This window comes from Aulonocara sp. 'chitande type north' Nkhata Bay, linkage group LG6 (assembly GCF_057382095.1).
Source record: "Aulonocara sp. 'chitande type north' Nkhata Bay isolate Kocher_YH1m ecotype deep benthic linkage group LG6, A_spYH_male_GT1.1, whole genome shotgun sequence".
Classification (NCBI taxonomy): Eukaryota; Metazoa; Chordata; class Actinopteri; order Cichliformes; family Cichlidae; genus Aulonocara; species Aulonocara sp. 'chitande type north' Nkhata Bay.
The window spans coordinates 9,286,756-9,307,225 of NC_141349.1; the positions used below are offsets into that span (position 1 = coordinate 9,286,756).

At 40.3% G+C, this 20,470-nt stretch overlaps 1 protein-coding gene across 3 annotated transcripts in view; it reads right to left on the reverse strand.

The window, feature by feature from the left end:
- The window catches only part of LOC147327215 (voltage-dependent T-type calcium channel subunit alpha-1I-like), a 179,534-nt gene that overhangs the window by 74,869 nt on the left and 84,195 nt on the right, over positions 1-20,470 (reverse strand). For all 3 annotated transcript variants that reach the window (XM_086294862.1, XM_086294861.1, XM_086294863.1), the window contains exons 7-12: positions 18,188-18,527; positions 17,706-18,106; positions 6,805-6,956; positions 4,499-4,684; positions 3,258-3,375; positions 2,151-2,306 (exon numbers count right to left, since the gene is read on the reverse strand). In XM_086294862.1, the coding sequence (XP_086150988.1) occupies positions 2,151-2,306; positions 3,258-3,375; positions 4,499-4,684; positions 6,805-6,956; positions 17,706-18,106; positions 18,188-18,527 (1,353 nt within the window). The remainder of the gene's footprint in view (positions 1-2,150; positions 2,307-3,257; positions 3,376-4,498; positions 4,685-6,804; positions 6,957-17,705; positions 18,107-18,187; positions 18,528-20,470) is intronic.

The window sequence follows — 20,470 nt, forward strand, 5'->3', positions numbered from 1 at the left end:
ACACCCCTGATCTCAACTTATTATGTGTATAAAGCACAGCTGTCCACAGAGTCAATTTCTTCCATTTTAGCCTCTCCTCCACCACGGGCAAGACCAAAGAGCTGTCAAAGGACGTCGGGGACAAAACTGTGGAGCTGCACCAGGCTGGAGTGAGCTACAAGACCTTCAGCAAGAAGCTTGGCGAGAAGCTGACAGCTGCTGGTACGATTAGTCAGAAATGGAAGACATATAAAATGACCATCAACCTTCCTCAGCCTGGAGCTTGATGCAAGATTGAGCTCTTTGGCATAAACTTGACCCGCCATCTTCAGAGGAAGAAAAATGCTGAGAATGACATAAAGAAGGCCTACCCCACAGTCAAGCACAGAGATGAAAACTATGCCTTGGGGCCCGTATAGATACAGGACAACTTCACCGTATTGAGGGGCCAATCGATGGGGCCATGTACTATAAAGTCTTGGATGAGAACCTCCTTCCCTCCCTCTGCTCTGCTTTTTTCCATCCTGAAGATGGATCATTGATTGGTCTTCCAACATGACGATAACACAAAACATACAACCGAGGCAACAAAGGTGAAGAACATTAAGGTCGGTGCATTGCCTCCAGACATCAGTCCTACAGAAAATCTGTGAAGCCCAGAAAATCTGGGAGCTGAATTTTCAAGTTGCAAGAGTCACCCAAGAAAACAAAAAGGACACAAACTCTCCCGAGATGTGTAAAAATCTTTTGAAAAACTATAAGAAACATCATACGCCTCTGCTTACCAACAAGGGTTTCTCCATCAAGCGCTAAGTCATCTTTTGGATCAAAGATTTATTTCACTCAGTGGTGTGTAAATCAATGTAAAACTTTTATGTAATGTGTATTTTCTGGATTTTTGATTGAAATTTGGTGTCTTTCCATTAAAATTAACCTACCAAAAAAATACAGATTGTTTATTTCTTTATCAGCGTGTCAAATATTTGATTCCCCCACTGAACATCATTTCAGTTCCTGCTTGTACTGTGATAACAGTTTGACATTCAGAAGAAGTATTGCAGGAAATACGTTTTTTATGGATGTGATGGCTTTAATGTTGATAGAAGTCACCATATTTAGTGCACAGAGCAAATACTCTGAACATTATGTGTGTAACGTTTGTCTATCCTTGCCTGACTGATAATACAGTCAGCTTGTATGTATGAGGTTTTACACATCTATGTAAAGAAGCTAGCATGCAAAGCCCCTCTGCTGAGTTTATTATGTAACAGGAATGATAAAAGATGATGCAGCATAATATCCATACTGCACTTGAGGCACATTAGATTGTAGGTCACCCGAATTTTGGCAGCTCAATACGCAGTCATTGCAGCTGTATGCATAAAACGGAAAAAAACAGACTTAAAGCACAAAAATACATTTTGAGCTGTGTTCAAATGAAAGCAATACATTACATGTATTACGTGGACTGTGCAGACAGTCTGATTTAAATAGAATTTAATCCATTTTGTCAAATGCCATAAGATGGATGGCTGAAAAACAGTCGAAGTGTTGACTGTGTAGACATGCTGTAAACATGTAAATCTGCTCAATTCAGTGATTATGGAAATCAACAGAGGGCAACAGCTCGGTTTATTTTAGCTGTGAAGGTCTTTGCCAAAGGTTAAATTCTTCAGTTTGAGAGACACAGACAGACTGATATCAGTGGACCACGCAAGAGATCACTGTGCAGGGAGTGCAAGCATCGGGTCAAGTTAGATAGAGAAGTGCCAAAGTTTGGAAATGTATCTAAATCACAGGCGGCCAAACAGCTTACGAGGCCGTGCTTTTTACGATATTAGAGATGTGGCACTTATTTGGTGGATGTTTTCAAATATCTGTAAGCTAAGTGCTCCTCCATCAATTTATACGATTATTCCATTGAGTCGTGGTATAATTTGGACTTATAAACTAGTTAAATTATTGCCAGACATAATCATGTTCATTTATTGAGTTTCTCTGGTGGCTGTTAGAGGCCAATACAACAATAATAATTAGAAATATTTCACTACTGATGAACACAGAATTGGATTAATAATTTTAGATGAGTAACAATTAAAAGATGAACAAGCTTACATTGTGCAGTTTGAAATGTGGCAGCAGTCAGCATCGGGTTGACCTATGCCCCTTACCTCCGCCTGAAAGCCTTCAACCAGGATGGCGACCAGCAGGTTGAAGAGGACGTAGTTTCCAAATGTCATGAGGGCCACAAAGTACAGAGCAGCAAGCGGTGAGGTCGCTGCCATACCATTGTACAAAACTGCGTTCCAGTCCTCCTGGGTCAGAATCTTTGAGATTTGCATAGACAGACGTAGGAGGTTAGTAACACAAAAAGGGCCTACTGATTGTTAAGCGCTAAACGACTCTAGTCATGCTGGAGTAAAAATAGAACTGCAACATCCTTGTGACCAATAAAACAATTTGGCTGGTTGGTTAAACAGAATTTTTTCACTTTTACTGACCAACTGGAAATAGTTACAGTGACCAGCTGGTTGGCCAGAGGTTGAGGATGCAGCACCCTTAACCCTCTTACGCATAGTGGTCACTACAGTGGACAGCTATTCCACTGAAGGCTGTTTTCTTGTATTTGTGTCAGTATTGATGGTATACTTGCACATAAACCACTACATTGGACACTGATGTGTCACTCCATACCCTGCCACCCACTGGGCAGCCAGCGTTGTCCACCTAAGTGGACGTGTAAAAAACTCTTTGAAAAGTACATGTTTAAAAAATGAAGTTCAAAAATCATGCCTGTGGTTTTTTCATGCCTAAAGATGAATAAAAATATCCAGGTTGTCATAACTCATGGATGAAAGGGTTAAGCTATGGGTGACCACTTTGGGTTGCAAGGTGACTGCACTGGATCCCCGTTTGCAACCAATTTTAGTCAGTCACCACTGCATCTCTTTGACGGAGTCAACTCAACTGGTTGCTAACTTTGCCAACAGCAAGAAACTCCTTCCCGGCAGCAACTACGTCACTATTTGTAGAAACATTTCAGAGTTTCTGTTTTAAACATATCAGGTTCTGGCTGTACTCTGAATTTAAAACGTTGATGTGACTGTTTCAATGTGATTATCACAGTTAACTGATGAATTATCACAAAGTGATGGCATGTAATTGTTAACCTGACCCTGTCAGGTTAACAATTAACCTGACAGGGTCAGGTTTGAGGCGTGCCTGTAGTTTGAGGCATGTTGTGCTCATATAAATCAAAGCTATGATATGTTGAATACCTGAAAAACGGTGACAATGGCCCACAGCAAGGAATCAAAGTTCTTCCTGTCTGGTACTGTGTCTCCGGTCTCCGTCTTAAGACTGAATTTGCATCCAAAAATGTGCATCCCAAGGATACTGCAATACAATATACCACACAACATACACTCGGTCATCTGATATACCTGACTAATAATTTGTTAAATCCATTTAAGCATGATACAAATACAATCATCTTTTATAGAATCACACACGAAGACGCTTTGGATAATTAAGCTGTATCTGTACCCTAAAGGTTCCTAACTGTGTAAATTCAGTTTTATTTATTTATTTATTTATTTTTAAGTGTCATCATTTGTTTTGTACTGTGTGACTTTCCGAGCTGAAATAAATTAGATGGCTGTAAATGCCTGAGTGCTGTTGGACGCTGGGGAACGGCTACATGAGATTTAATCCGCTCCAGCGACCATTTAAAATGTAAAGAACCAAACTGAACATTCACCAACAGTCTCAAACGTTTCATTTAGTAACATTTCTGAAGAAAAAAAGCATTCACGTTGCCATTATGGGTATTAAATGTGGCGTTACAGAGAAAAGTTTTAAATTTAGCTGTTAAAAATCTAACCGATGGAAAAATGAAGTTATCTAATTACTTTTTTTTTAACACTGTATGTAAAATAACATCTAATTTAACAATGACTTCCTTTTACATTAACCCTGTGTATGAGTCTGAACAGACACACAGAGGATTTTTTTTAAAGCACACTGAGATCTCAGGGTCATTTTCCTCAGACATTACAAAACAAAATTACAGGGATGTGGCATGCAAATCTGAAAACAGTATATAAATAAAGACAACAAATACTGTGTACACTGAACACCCACTAAAGGACCTATTAACTCTCAAAGCAGTTCTGTGGCAGTGCTTGAGCATCACAAATGTGCCCTTGTTGCTCTACTCACTTAAGTGTATGCTTGTTAAAATCTAACCAGATCATCAAGGGTCTGCTTGTTATTTTGTACCCAAGGTTAATAGCTGCTGTGGAATGTTGTGACCGTCTGTGCTACAATGGTTGCTGGTAAGCAGCTGTGCAGATCTAAAGCCAATACGTGCCACACCATGAAAGTAGAGGGTGAAACAGAGATCTGACTCACAGTACTGTTCCTGACACCAACTAAAAACACAGCTGAAAGAAACGGATCAAACGAGCCGTTTACATTCTTCTTCTTTTATTATGATCACACAGTGTGTACACCTTACCTAAAGATGAAGATGAAGAGCATTAGTAACATGCAGAAGGTGGCCACGTTGTCCATGGTCTTCATCAGGACCACCAGCTGTCTCCTGAGAGCTGGCATGAACCTCACCAGTTTCAGCACCCTCAGCAGCCTGAAGGTCCTCAAAACAGACAAACCACCGTCCGACTGGCCGATAATCTCACACACACTGAGGGGTGAAGCACAAAATGCTGCTAAATGTCCATTTTAACATAGCATGTACAGAAAAAACACTTACATATGTACATAAAGCATAAATGAAAAAATGCCCTTTTACACGTAACTACAATAACATTTACATTTTGGTTGTATTACATAACTACAATAAAAAGTTTAAATTTCATGATACATTCAGTTCATACAGAGCATATTTTCCTCAATTAATTATATAAATAAACAAATCTTTTGTTTTAATATTTAATATTAATATTTTTAATAAGACTTATGTTTTACTGCGAGTCTATGAGGACGAAGAATAATTGTTTTGTTTTGTATTTTGCTCATTTCTTGCAAACACGTTTCAACAGTGGCTATAACTGCAACTACACCTGCCCTGCCTGAGATGACCATATGATGAATATCCACTCTCACTGACATCACACACAGCCAAGAGTAACAAAAACTGGTGGAAACATTTTGGCTCATGGGAACTAAATGTGAACATATTTTATGCCTAAGAAAACAACTTCTAACTGCTTCTTCGCTCTGTAGTCCATCGTGTGCACACACAGCACTGGTTCATCACTTGCATTAGGTGCCTTATTTTAAAGCATGATTCAAAGGTCAATGTTAAGTGCCTTAACAAAATTCCTCTGAAAATAGTCAAGTACAAGGACTGCATTGAAAATCAATGAGAAAGCGTCCATTTTCAACACACACTAGCACTGGACTGTAACACATTCAAGAGGTTTATCTTAGCTGGTCGCACACAAGGACTCAACACAACACATCTTTGCTATTGTATTTGCACTACTGCACTAATGCACATAGGCTTGATTTATTTTATATTCCCTTTTATCTTTTCATAATGATCTCTTTCTATACTAGACTGAGAGAGAAACTGCAAACCCTGTACATGCAATGAATTGAAAATCTTGAATCCAATGGCCGAAGGAAGACTTTGGAAGACCTTCTGAAAGACTGGAGAAATATTGCTCAAGATCATTTTCAAGCAATATTGCAGATAATTATTGCTGCAGCACAAGGCCAAAAGTGTTCATTTTCATTATTATACACCTTCAAGTCCCTAACCTTTAAGGGAATCAGTACTGATTCTAATTTCTCATTTCTTTTCCCATCAACTCAAGTAAGTGTAGTAACTGATCCATGTTAAATTTGTGGTCACTTTTTAATCTTCAAGTAATTCATTTGTCCACTAGCAGGTTACCAGGGTTCTTGAGATTGCAAGTGAAGCTCTAAATGCTTTTATTTGTACATGAGTTCACAAAACGTGATGGCTGAAGTTTTGCTGTCTATTTTCTTTCTCATTCTGACGGATATTTAACGTGAACAGAGAGCTGTTCTCTCGTGAAAAATATGCCTTTAAAGAAACACGTCTCCTCGGGTTGGTAGCTTTCAAAGGCCTCACTCAGCACATCAAAATAGCGTTGGCTTTGAATTGACAAAGACCGAATAGGGACCCTTGCATAGCAGCTCAGTATAAATAGCTGAGGACGTTCAGATAGAAAAAGAGATGGAAATGGGTAGCGGGGCAAGAGATAAGAAGACAGATGCAGATATGTTCAATCACCATGTATCTTCTGTGATGGGTTGCACATTTGATCTTGTTCAGTTTTAGTTGCTTTGATGTGTATTTGATCTCGGGGTTATAATGGGGATCACACACAAAGGCGCCTAACCAGATGAATTGGGGGAAAAAAACACCAGCAGATCAAAGGCATTGCCACTCACCTGAAGCTTCCAGGCACACAAAACAAAAGACAAAATCTGTTTGCTGCTTTCTGACGCTTTGGCATCTAAATCCATACAGGTGGTACATTTGAACAAGATAGAAAGCACATGACAATTTGACAAAGTATGAATAATTAAACTGCAGGCTCTCTTTCCAGAATCGTCTGGCAAATGAAAAAAAAGCCGATATCTAAATTACATCAGTTACTATATTAGAAACTGTTTTTTTTACTCTCCAAAGCCTACTTCCGTCTTCTTGTGCTATTGAGGACATTCAAACTCTAAAATTACCTTTAGCTCTGACATATCTATGGCTGTCCACACATAAGGGTAACCTTTAAAAGCTGTACGTAACAACTGCAATCAGTGTTTTAGTACCTTATGATGACAATGATTCCATCAAAGACGTTGTAAGGGTTTCTCAGGTAGTTGAAAGAGCCAAAAGCTGTGAGCTTGAGGATCATCTCCAAGGAGAACATGCTTGTAAAGACGATGTTGCAGATCTCCAGAACATTGGTGAGCTCCTCTGGCTGTTAGCATAGAGACAAATAAAAGTAAGAGAAATTAGAAATGAAAGAGAGGTATATAAGCAGGGGTGCACATAAGTGGTCCGCAGGTGCGCATTCGCTGTCAAAATAAAAGACGCGCACCAGATAAGAAGTAGCAACGTGCGTTCGCGTACATATAAAAGGCACTGTTTTTGCCTTTTATATGCTGCAACTTCTTATCTGGTGCGCGTCTATTATTTTGACAGTGAATGCGCACCTGCGGACCACTTATGTGCACCCCTGTGTATAAGGATGATAGGCAGAGACATTCAAAACAGTCAAGCTTCTAGTTACTAGCTAAAAAGAAAGTGTGATTATGCTTAATTTAAAAGTTTAAAGATAATAAAGATCTGTCTTCTGAAGGTCTCAGTTTGTTTGACAATCAGTAAAATATCGTCGGCATGTTCAAATAGTCTGTAATCTGCTGTCTGCACCAATCCCAAACAGCAGCAGGCAATAGTTAAACCAATTATAAAGCTCATCAATACATTTTGCAGATATTAATTAAAGAAACAGAATTTACTCAGTCCACCCTGAAGACTGCTGAAAGACCACATTTATATCCAAAAAATGTCTTTAAGAGCTCAGATTTCATATACAGTATCTTTTTGGTCTTCAGTTGTCAGTTTACCATCATAGTAATTGCACTAGCCATAATTAATCATAATAAGTCAACTTATTAACACACTAGCACAATCATTTGGTTATTTCTTTTTTGTTGTTTTATTTATTTCATTTTCAATCCTCCATATGCCGTTGCAACATATCTATCTATGTATCTATACATACATATATATATATATATATTCTTGTCGTCTAATGTTGTTCTGTTTCATTTGAACACATCTCTCTCTTTCTGGCTTTTTGTATAGATTTGCTCAATACGATGAAGAACAGCCATATATATACACGCAGACACACATACAAAGCACTAAATCTGGCACACTCGTGATTTCCAGCACATCTCTATTCCACAGAGCTCCTCTGCAACTTCAGCAATGACATTTCAACATCCCAGAATCAATGAGCACTGTGTTTATCATATTTACATGTCTGTGCGCATGTGTGCAGCTTTTTGTTACCCCTATATACTTTGTGTGTTTGTCACGTCTAATGACTGTTTGCAGTGTGAAAACATGGGCTAATGATGTATGCCCATCAGTGTCCAGACCAGCCAAACAGTGCTGGCAGTCCCTGGAGATCCATTACTGCTGTCTCATTACTGCAGACCTGGAAACAGATCTAAAGACTTGAGTTTTTTTGTTAGCTGATACATGGAATCAAATTAGAAAAGCAGGGATTTTCTATCATACTGAGGACTTCCAGGTTGACTTAGAAAAGTAAGCAGAATTCACTTGTGAACTAGTAGTTTGGGCTCTAAAAATACCTGTAATCAGGCAGTCAAGTCTAAATTTGTCAAGGAAAGGTGTTCGAATCAATCATACACTGCAGTTAGACCAGGGTTCGTAGTAGTAACTTTCTTAGCGAATAATGCAGCAAACAGGTGCAACAGGGTAAAAAGAAAGGAAATTTTCACCATTTGAGCCAATTTATTTGAAATGGCAAAATGCCAAAGCACTTGTCCTTGGCACACTGTTGGAGGAAATCAAACTTGACCTTGAATCTTCAACTAAATGAGGTCATGCAATAACTCAGTGCATCGCAAATTCTTGTAGCCCATTGAACTTCTTTCTGATTTTGGCTTAAAAAGAGAGACGCACATAAATTGGATGCTTATACGCAATTAGCTTTGTCAGATGGTGCTGCTGACTCTCATCGTCTTTAGGTCTGTGTGTGCCATCCTAATCTAATTTGTCCAGCACTTAGTGGGTTCTTCTTGTTGAAATGAGCTGGTCAATTCTGCATAAATAACATCTGAAGAAGTACTCTGATCTGAGATCTTAACTGAGAACGACTGAACTTCAGAGATCAGAGAATCAATGATATGAATCAACGAGCACAGTGGTCTCCATCATCTGTGAATAGGAGAAATTTGGAAGCCCTCAGACTTTTCCTAGAGTTCACCATCCAGTGAGTTGATCTCAAAATATCCAACTGGACAACAATCTTAAGTCTTGTATGGTACAGTGGCCAGAAGTCACTCCCCAGTAAACAGCACATTTCCACATAGCGACACAGAAAGTGCTTACATATGGCCCACACACCGCAAAAAAGGATGGCTGTTTGATGTGTTATACAGTGTTGGTCAAGTTACTTGAAAAAAGTAATCAGTAACTAATTACTGATTACTTCCCCAAAAGAGTAATCCCGTTACTTTACTGATTACTTATTTTCAAAAGTAATTAATTACTTAGTTAGTTAGTTACTTTTTAAAAACACGATTTACAACCTGAATAGGTGATAAAGCGATAGATCTTTCAGCCCAATTCTACTTTTTCTACATAATCTATCATACAAAATGTAATCAAATGGAAAAGTCTCTTTTTTAACTTGTTTTATCAGTTTTAATCTTTTAACTTTATGCATCAAGCAAAAATTTAATTATATGCAACATTCTCTAACTTGAATAAATTAGTTTAACATTTAAAGCTATTTTCTGCACATTCCAGCACATAAAATATTTTTTTGTGTGTTTACACTCAGTCTTTCAAATAGATGCAAGTAAAACACAGCAGAAAATAAATAAAGTCAAAGACTCAGCAGTCCTGTTGCTCTATTTTCACCTGTAAAGCAGGACTGCGGTAGGCGGAGGTTTACCCTGGTGCAGGTGTGCCGTGGTCAGTTGAAGAATCCGCGAGTTTCTCTGTGAGTTTCCCATTACGTCGTTGCGCACTCGGTGCTTGCTTGGAAGTTTAGGGGTTTTTTTCGCTGTAAAAAGAAGTTTTCTTCCCATGCACAATGGACGCTAATGTTTTTGTCACTTTTTATGGAATCAAACTCAAAGTAAGGTCAGTACTTCCACACTTTAAACGCTGCACGCTCATACTCTCTCCCACAATCGATATGTGATCCATTGTTGATCTGCAGACAGCTGTTGTCACTAACGGCGCACTCGCTTACGTCACTGTCGTGAGACATTCTCGCAAAAAATCACGGTTTTAGTAACGCAGTAACGCAGCGTTCCTACGGGAAAGTAACGGTAATCTAATTACCGTTTTTGCAATAGTAATCCCTTACTTTACTAGTTACTTTTAAAAAGTAATCAGATTACACCATCTCTGGTGTTATATGTTTAAAAGTAACCTAGTCAGTTTTGAAGATTAACAATGGCTAACACTGAGCAGTGCTGATTTTCTAACACTGGAATATTTCTAACATTTTGAGTTATTTTCCAGTGTTAGAAAATCAGCACTGCTCAGTGTTAGCCATTGTTAATCTTCAAAACTGACTAGGTTACTTTTAAACATATAACACTGTCAAAAGTGTTAATTTAACACTCAACAGTGTTGTATTTAACACTCAGAGGTGTGGACCCATATATTAATGGATTGGATTTATATAGCGCTTTTCAAGGCATCCAAAGCGCTTTACAATACCACTATTCATTCACTCTCACACACTGATGGAGGCAAGCTACAGTTGTAGCCACAGCTGCCCTGGGGCAGACTGACAGAAGCGAGGCTGCCATATCGCACCATCGGCCCCTCTGGCCAACACCAGTAGGCAAGTAGGGTAAAGTGTCTTGCCCAGGGACACAACGACCAGGACAGAGAGCCCAGGGATCAAACCAGCGACCTTCCGGTTACAGATGCGATTCCCAACCCCCTGAGCCACGGTCGCCCACGACACTCTCTAGTGTTAATTTAACACTGGAGATTTTGCTGTGTATAGCGCTTTTCTAAAATGGCCTGTATTTGTATAGTGCATTACTAGTCCCTAAGGACCCCAAAGTGCTTTTACACATCCAGTCATCCACCCATTCACACACACACACACACTCACACACCGGTGATGGCAAGCTACACTGTAGCCACAGCCACCCTGGGGCGCACTGACAGAGGCACCAGGATTACTCTCCTCTCCTCGCCTCTCGCGGATTACTCAAAATCCTCTATACAACATGCCACATTCACCCAATCACACACGTTCTCTACACTGAGTGCTTCCTAATTACATTCACACACATTCACACTCTCGACATGCAGACTGGAGGAGCCAGGGATCAAGTAGATGACCTGCCCTACCTCCTGAGCTACAGCCACACAGTGGTAAATATGAGTAAACCCTCACTAGGTTTTGGATAAAGTGTACACTCACAAACCTGTCAAACCTGCATCTGAAACGCTGACTACCATAGCAGTATAGTATTGCAACATGACATTTGGATCTTCTAACTAAAATAGGAAAATAAGAACATAAATAGTGCCATCATTGCCAGACCTGGCCCACATCTGGTTGACATACACCCTGTCATGACACCAGTCAGTCAGAAGTGCCAGCTTGATGCTGGATCTGGGCCAGACCTGTTTTCTATGAGCCTGGGCCACATACACCAAACCAGAATCGGGCCAGATGTGGCATACCATCACATAAACAGTGCCATCTACGCCAGGCCTGACCCATATCTGGATGACGTACCACTTACCATGCCAGAAGTCAGCCAGCAGTTCCGGCTGGTGTTTTAGCTAGCAAAACAGTGTGGCTGATGAGGAGTGAAGACACGCTAATGACAACATGTACAACCACTGGAGATGTGAGAAGGACAGACGGAAACATTTAGGTGAAATTTAAGTTCTTAATCAGTTTTATGCTTATTCTAGTGTCATTTATAAGAATTTTCATCTATAATGGTCAATAATCATTAAATGCTATTGCTATGAGTAGCAGAAATTTTACTGTGTAATTAAATATTTTACAGAGTTAATGGAATTTTCACAGAACCACATGCTTTTGCTACAGCACACATGTCCTTGTGCAAAATGGGAAAGTTTTAATTTTATCATGACAAAATGTTATCTCTAAAAGGTGTACATGTCTCATTTCTTCCAGAGCAGCCTTGCACCAGAACGGAGGACCTTTACAGGACTCTCTCCCAGACCTCAGTACGACCCTCTCAGGCAGTGCACACCAGGAGCTTCACACTCTGGCTCACACTCATAATACAAGTCAGAGCTTTAAAGTAAAAGTGTGAAGTGTGCTTTCAAAATTGGAGTTTATAGCTGGTTTGGTTTGGTTGGCAGTTCATGTTTTGCCATAATTAAAATTAAATATTTAGACTTTCAATAGCGTTAACATACTACACAGGTCATGAACAAGATTTTTGTAATTTTCATTGTACGTGGGCTAAAGCACTTCATTTACAGACATGTAAATACTGCAATTTGATTCTTTTAATAAACCATGTAACTTGGATGCAAGCGATGCTGGCGTGACCACAGTGCACACACGTCTACTGTTGCTCACAGTGGTCCAAGGGACCGCTCAGGGAGTTTGTGTGTTTGCTCAGACACATGAACAATTTGAGGGAACATTGGTTGCAACATGGAAAAATGTAGAACAACTGAAACTCTGTGAACACTTTCCAAATGCTCTGTATTATTATGTACTGTATTATTAAGGCCGCATCTATTCTCAGGCCCACTTTCATGAACTAAAGTAGAGAAGCTAAAAACATCCACAATGATCTTTCATTTGTCTCGTTATCTCAAAATAACAACATGTGTTTTCTCTTGGTAATTACTTTATTTAATAATTAAGAAGTTTACGGACAGAGATCAAACAGCGCTGCTCTATGATTGTCTGTCTTTGCCCGAATGTTAGAATTAAAGGCAAACAGAAAGGATCCAATCTGATGATGCCGGAGTAGCAGTGTTTGCATTCTCAGGGATCAGGAATGCCATTTCTGCAGGGTGCGAACTACAGGGGAGCCAGAAGGAGCTCGTCTCCTCTTAATAAGACACAGGGTCCTTGAAAACATGATTTATTCAATTTATTAAATATGCTTTTTTGGTTTGTCTTTTTCAATGTATTTATCTTTTCTGCATTGCATGGAGGGTGATTCATTAATAATTCCCTTTACTAAGAATACCGGCATGCATTCTCTGCAAGCTTGACCTCACCCACATCTGCTACAGACAGACGTTGGAGGACACCCTGCAGCAGTCTGACTTGATAAATCATCAATTGTGGAACTGCAATTGGAATTGCATTTAGCCCATGTGTAAACAGGATTTAAAATTTCAGGTTTGTTGAAAAAAAGGATAAATTTGAGTGAAATCTGCAGAGATGGCATGGACAAAGTAACTTATTTATTATTCTAGTATTCTAGTATTATTCTTGTTTACCGGGCTGGAGCTAAATATAACATTACTGGCTACAATAAGCTCTTCTAGTTACCAAGTTGGTCAGAAATGTGAGTAAGTTTTTCAGACTGACATATGGGGCCTATCACTGATCCAGGACCTTGGGTTGTCTTTGGGTATGGCAACCTTAAATAATTAATAACAATTTCAATAACATATATCATATAGCAGTGCTATGCACCCCCCTCCCTCATCATCCCCCGTCTGTCATGCTGATGCATCATTAATTCTCAAATAGCAGTTATTATTCTCTGATATGTTATCTCACTTGGGCCGTTCATCAAGCTCAGCGGTGGATATTAACTGGCTAAAAAAGTAGATGGACTGACATTATTGGGTGCGTACACTGGTGGGCAAAAGATTTGGCAGTGGTATTGTGATGGTTTGCTTAGCCAAGGACGCTCAACAAGGTAGTCTTCTTCTGGGGTGCTGGCCAGGTTTCCCTGACATGTAAGGCCGATTTATCTTAAATGCAAAGTACACAAAGAGTGTTTGCACATTTAAGACCGAACACCCTGGACACTGATTGAAAACAAACCTAATGCAATTTATAATACACACACACAGAAATATATTCAAAACACCCAAACACAAAAACAATATAAAATACCATCAACTAGTAAATTCAGTGCACAAATAGTCCATGATCTCAGTTCAATGCCGTTGCTTGAGTTCATTCACAAAACTAAAGACAAGGAACCCACTCAGAGTTTTTTTTTTTTATCAGTTCCTCAGTTAATTCTCTGTCAGTCCAAAACAGTCACACGCAAGAAAAGCTGCAGGTTTTCTACCTGACGCAAAACAAGAAAGTGAGCTCGGCACTTTCAAACAAACACTTTCTGGAATGGATGCCCGATTCACCACTTTACTCCAGTGGAGTGTCCCAGCGTGAAGTTAGCCTCCTACTGCACAAAGGGAACAAATAATGGAGTTTCAGCTGAGATGGGCCACAGAGGTTATCTCACTGCTTCCTTCTCTGGCATCTTCCATCCCAAATCCTGGCCCACAAGAAAGAGAGTAAAAGGGCTGAACCATCTGCAAGTGCCAAATCCGGGCAGTGACTCGCTATTCTAATTACTATATATACGTCGTTATGTAGATAAAGGCCTTTTACTTTGTTCTCTGGGACAAAAGAGGAGGAAGGTTGAATTTGCAGCTGGAAGATGACAGGATCCTGGCCATCATGAAAGGAACAGGGTGTCCACATGAACTAACAGTGATTAGAAGCGAGAGGCACAACCTGTCAGTTTTACTACCAGGTCCTCAAGACCACATACTAAGGATGATCAAGAAAAGCTGCCAGCAAAAAGATTCAAATCTGCTCTGTTGAGAGGCTTTCCACAGCACAAACCTCAGTGATGACAGCTGGCCAAAACAGCTGAAAATTCTGTTCCTCGCTGAGCTTGGGTATTAAACATTGCTATTGTAACAGCAGTCTGGCGAGGAAGGAGCGGCTAGCCGGTCCAGCGGGCATGTGGTGTGGAGGTTAGCCGGATAACACGGAACCAGTCGGTTAAATCCAATAACAGACCTTTATTCGCCGTCAGCAACATTACACTTTATAAGCCAGGTCTCCTCGGCTGTACTCGTCCGAACCTACATGCGCGGGGATTGGTACCACCAGCGCCAGCTTGTCACAACAGTAAGTAAGGTGCTTTCTTGGAGCATGGAACATGAGCAGCATGAAATGGCTGCCGCTAACAACTCACACACCCACTAGGAGACCCCCACAGCTACTACAATAGTTGGGCAACCCCCCCTAGTGGTGCTATAACCCAAAAGGTTTGTTACACTATCTGAGGCCAAAAGAACTAAAGATGAGGAGATTTAAAGGTGGTGCAAGAGACAAAGAGGACAACATGCCACGAGCTGATGGAGGACTGGCACTAAAATAGATTGCATGTCAACTTTGGAAAAGATCCAACCTTCTGTTTTCTTTTCCTCACCCCCAACCGGTCATGGCAAATGCCTGCCCCAACCTGAGCCTGGTTTTGCTGGAGGTTTCTTCCTGTTAGAAGGGAGTTTTTCCTTCCTACTGTCTCCACGTGCTTGCTCATAAGGGGTGATGTGATTGTTGGGTCTTTACACTACAATATAAACAGCCTTGAGCTGACTGTTGTGATTTAAAGGGCTATATAAATACAACGGAAATGAAAAATCAAAAATTCATCAACAAGGATGCCTGAATGAAGACGTCATCCTGGCAAACACATCTTCTCACATGGTCTATATGATAGCAACCACCCCATTTATGGTCCCCTGTTTAGCCTTTTTATTAGAAATATACCCTTTTGTTAGTTCTTAATTCTCATTTTTTCTCCCTCTCCATTCTCAGTAACTGTCTGTGAATTTCTAGAATGTTCTGATAGAATTTATAAACAGCCTATACAACACATATTTACAGAACTGATAGCATCAAAGGATGACATTTGGACATTACACTGTCCGAATAACGTCTGGTCTCCTGCCGTAGTGGCTGCCAGATATAAAAAAAAAAAAGAAGGAAAAACCACCCCGAGCAACAACAAAACCTTGGACAGGTGTAAGCACCTCCCTTCTCTACAGGTGGAAAATCACAGTGATGAGGCAGATCAAGCCTCTGATACTCACTGTTCAAACAGAGGGAGGCATGACTTCAGTTTGCTAAACAGGCAGTGGAACCACAGACATTTCAGCTCACTATTTCCTCACCATTGAAGCAGCAAAGACTCTCTCTCTCTGCCTCTCTCGTTCTGCCTCTATTTTTAGCAGCCCCTGAGATGAGAGACGACCCACCACTGCGGCGGTGGCAGGCGTGAGTGGGCGATGGTATAGCGAAAGCAAGAAATATTGATAGGGGGAAAAAAAAGAGTTCACAAAGCCGAGCATCAGAAAAAGAGAGGAAAGAAGAAGAAAAGAAGAAAAATCAGTGAAAGTTGAAAAAGAACAGGAAGTGCCTTATTTTCATTGCTTGGAGAGAATTTAATCAGTGCGATCCAAACGAAAGTTCACGCTTGTATAATATGATGTCATGATCCTAGATGCAATCTGTTGCATAAACTGGGGGAGCACACTATAAAGACGAATATTAAGCCAACACCTGTACGAATGGGGGAAGAGCTTTACACTGCAGGAGTGTGGACATGCAGGGCAATGACAGGAACGAGGTAGAAGCAACTTTGTAATCTCCAAAGGAGCCAACATGGCTGTCTTTACTTTCTATAACAACTATTACAGAGAAAATCTGCAGCACATGCATCCAATGTCTTAACAGCATCTAACGTAACAGTCAAATGATACGTACACAACAGTTTAAATGTTAACAAATAACTTTGTTGTGCAATTCTAGAAGTCATCAAAAATTGTCCAAGTTATAAATGATTGTAAAGTTATTTTTGTTGAATTGTTTGCTGACAGTATGTAAGTGTCCGTGCTGATAGACAACAAAAAATCTATATACAGTACTGTGCAAAAGTCTTGAGTCACCATTATATCTTTACATTTTAATAGGAAAATGGGAAGTATGTGCAAGTATGTGTTGTACGTCTCTCCTGACCCACTGATGCGAACAATGCTGATGACAATTTGAATCAAACATAGATTCATCACTTCATAAGACCCATTGCTCTTGTGTAATTTGTCATACCTCAGTGTTAAAGGCTTTTTTATATTTGCAAAAACGCTTCAGCTCTCATCTATGAAACTTTATCAGAACCCTCGAGAGCAGTATTTAACCCCTAGTGCGGGCTGTCTCATTTGGAAAGTGTCCTGAGGATTGTTGACCCACTACTGATCATGTGAGTCACACAGGGTGAAGGTAATCACCCACGCCTTTTTTAAAGACTCATGCAAACATAAAGACCGCCATTACCTGGATGACTGAAAACCTATACAGACACACAACACACTTCCATCTTTTCTTCCTGTTTCCATTCCTTGAAAATGGCTCCTTGTCACCTTTCCACCTGAGACTATTTATGATGAGGCATCAGCGAACAATAGATGGACCACCTGAAGGGCATCTCTCAGGTCCTGTGTCAGTGCTGATTTTTTTCCCTATTTCTTAAGGCCGTGACTTTCAGATACTGTTCATCTGCTGTCGATAGATTTGTAGTCCTGTCAACTTTTGTCGTCTCCATGTCCAGTTTCCTGAATTCTTTAAAAGGACACACTGTGCTGAGATATGTCAAGTTTGCAACTAATAACTGTTTGGAAATCACGCTGTTGGTGCAAAAGTTATACTTCATGCCTGTAAAACTGTGTTATCTTTAGCTGAAACTAATAATAAAGAAATGGGAACATAGTATAAAGAAACATGAAGAAACGAGTACTGTCTGACAACTTTTGCACTCTAGTGCATAACCCTCAAATATATGAAAGACTGAGAGAGATAATTAAGATATTTAAATATTTAATTAAACAATGAAAGATTTCCTAAATAATGAAATAAATGAGGGGAACATGAACAAATGTAAAAAGCCAGCTGTACCTGCTCGTGGTGCTCAATGCCCATGCTGATGGTGTTGATCAAAATGGCGATCATGATGCCTCGGTTAAAATACTTGCTCTCCACGATGCCCCACAGTTTCATCCTGATCTCGTACCACAGCTCCTTGCATCCCTTCTTCGGACTACAACAAGACTCTGCACCTTCATGGCCTTGTTTGTCCTTCCCTTTAGTACTGGACTGTACACCATCCCTGTCTGATTCCTCCACAGTTCCCTCTTCTGTTTCGTCACTCGCTGCATTTCGAACTGGTCCCACCCCGTCAGAGAGCGCCAGCGCTGCCGCGCACTGAGGGCAGCCGTCTGTGGCGGAGGCAGCAGTGAGGGCCACAGGCTCAGCGGATGAGGCATGGCCTAGTTTGTTGTGATGGGGACATGGCGGGCCTTACAAAATGCAAGATGGAGAGATTAAAGGGTGATCCTATAAATCAAATAGATAAATACTACTTTCTTACAGTTACGTACCATGTCTTAACCCCGCTCTTCTGTCACGTCCTTCACGTCCATTGGCCTTCCTCTCCCTTCCTTCCCCGCCTCCTCTTCCTCTTCCAACACCATGAAAGCCACGAGGTTTCCCCCGGAGGGTGTTAAAAAGGGCAACAGTTTGCCTCCTCGCCTTTCGGAGGAAATGGCAGACCAGCTGGAAGAGCTCTTCGTAGCAGTCCCCAGGTTCACTGGCCAGGGTGGAGGAGGATGAACACCGAGCTCGCTGCTCCTGCATCAGCTGATGCTCCCGCTGCTTGGTCTCTGAGAACTGGGTGGCAATGACCACGAGGCACAGGTTGATCATGAAGAAGGAACCGACCTGGGAGGATGACAGGCATGCGCACATTACATAAACAAAATTTAAAGCTGCGTGTTGCTTGACTGTCACGTTCCTCCCCAAGCTGCCCAGTGCTGAAAAAGTGTTTACTTGTGAGAATCCAAACTAATGAGATGTAATTATTTTCACAGGGCTTTTGTCTGTTTATCTGTAATAAAAGAACCCTTTTAAAGGCCTATTATTAATCCTAAAACACTCCCATCCAATAAAAAGGTAATAAATCATTCTTAAATATAATGATCTGCAACAGTTGGAAGCTCCAGCATGAAACTGGAAACCCCTAATTTGGTCTGTTAGTCGACAGTTTCTGCCAGCTAATAACGCTGAATACAAAACTCTCAGCATGATGGCCTTATGCCAGAGCACTGTAGCTCTTACCTCTAGCTTGTTAGTCCACTTGGCTGGACAACTCCAGACATAACACATTATACAATATGTTCACAAACAAATCTGCTCCAGTGCCATCCTGAAAATACTTCTTTTTTTTAGTATTACAACCAGCAAACCAAGCAATGACTAAGAGAGGAGAGCTAACATATTAGGTGGCTTGATGCTGTTGTAGCTGTAATAATTAGCAACTTTCTTTTAGAAAAACCTATGATCACACGAGACAAGCCTTATCTATCTATCTATCTATCTTTCTTTCTTTAGGTTTTACAACACTGATTTGTTGAGAACAAAAACTACAATTACACAGTATCTTATCCTTTTTTACCCTAAGGCATGAAAATATATATTTTTGAAAGTGAAAATGACAACAACATTCTGGTAATGCTGATACCTTATTCATATAAACATGTAATTATTACAACTATTAAACACCATCATCACCATCACTGCTCTATCACAAAAAAATCCGCAAAACTACCATGTATCAGTATCAGTTCAACATCATTTTACACTAATACAAAACACATTTACAACACGTGGCAATAAACAGCTGCTTGTTGAAAACTAGTTTCTGCACTTATAGAGCACTGGTAGGACAACCAGCCCCACCCAACCCCTGTTATGATCTCTTTTAATCTCAGTTAGCTCTCAGTATATTTTTAAACAGCTGCTTGTCATTCCAGGTGTAGCTCTCCAGCCTGTGAAGAGTTACCCTCAAGCACAGGGGTGTCAAACATGCAGCCGGGGGCCAGAATCTGCCCGGCAAAGGCTCTTAGAGACTTTTTCTGTAATTTGGGTTTTCTGTAATAATAATAATAATTTTACATATTTATTCATCCATATTATGGAGCAATTGTGACCACACAGTTTACTCTGGAATCATCTCCCTCTTCAGATTAGGTCATCTTCTTCACTAACACGTTCAAACCCAATTGAACATGTGCGTTTTTCATTAGCATTAACTTACAGTGTCATTTTCCCCCAGTGCATCTCTTTTACTTTTATGCGTCAAACTCATCAAAGAATATATATTTAACAGTCAGAGACTTTTTTACTGCTGTTGAATGTCAAAATATGTCAGATATGACCCGAACAGTATGCAAGGACAGAACATAGGAATGAAAAATCTTGATACTAAGACAACATCTTCTAAAGGCAGACACATTATCACAGAGATGCAAAGCAGAGGAACTTATTTAGACACCGTCACATACCCTGTCCTGTCTTGATCATCAGTTTTTGTGGTGCATTTGCTAAAAGCCTGCATTCATAAAAAAGTAAGTGGAGAAGTTCGTGAAGTCTGATGAGGTGTATTGTCTGTGAAGGTTCTCAGTCATCCAGGTCATCGTAGTCAAAGGAGCTTGCAAAGAAAAGCGTCTGGACTTCTTTAAGTTGCTTGAAGACGTTTCACCTCTCATCCGAGAAGCTTCTTCAGTGAAACGTCTTCAAGCAACTTAAAGAAGTCCAGACGCTTTTCTTTGCAAGCTCCTTTGATGAGGTGTATTGTAGCTAAACTTACATCTTCTGAACTTACA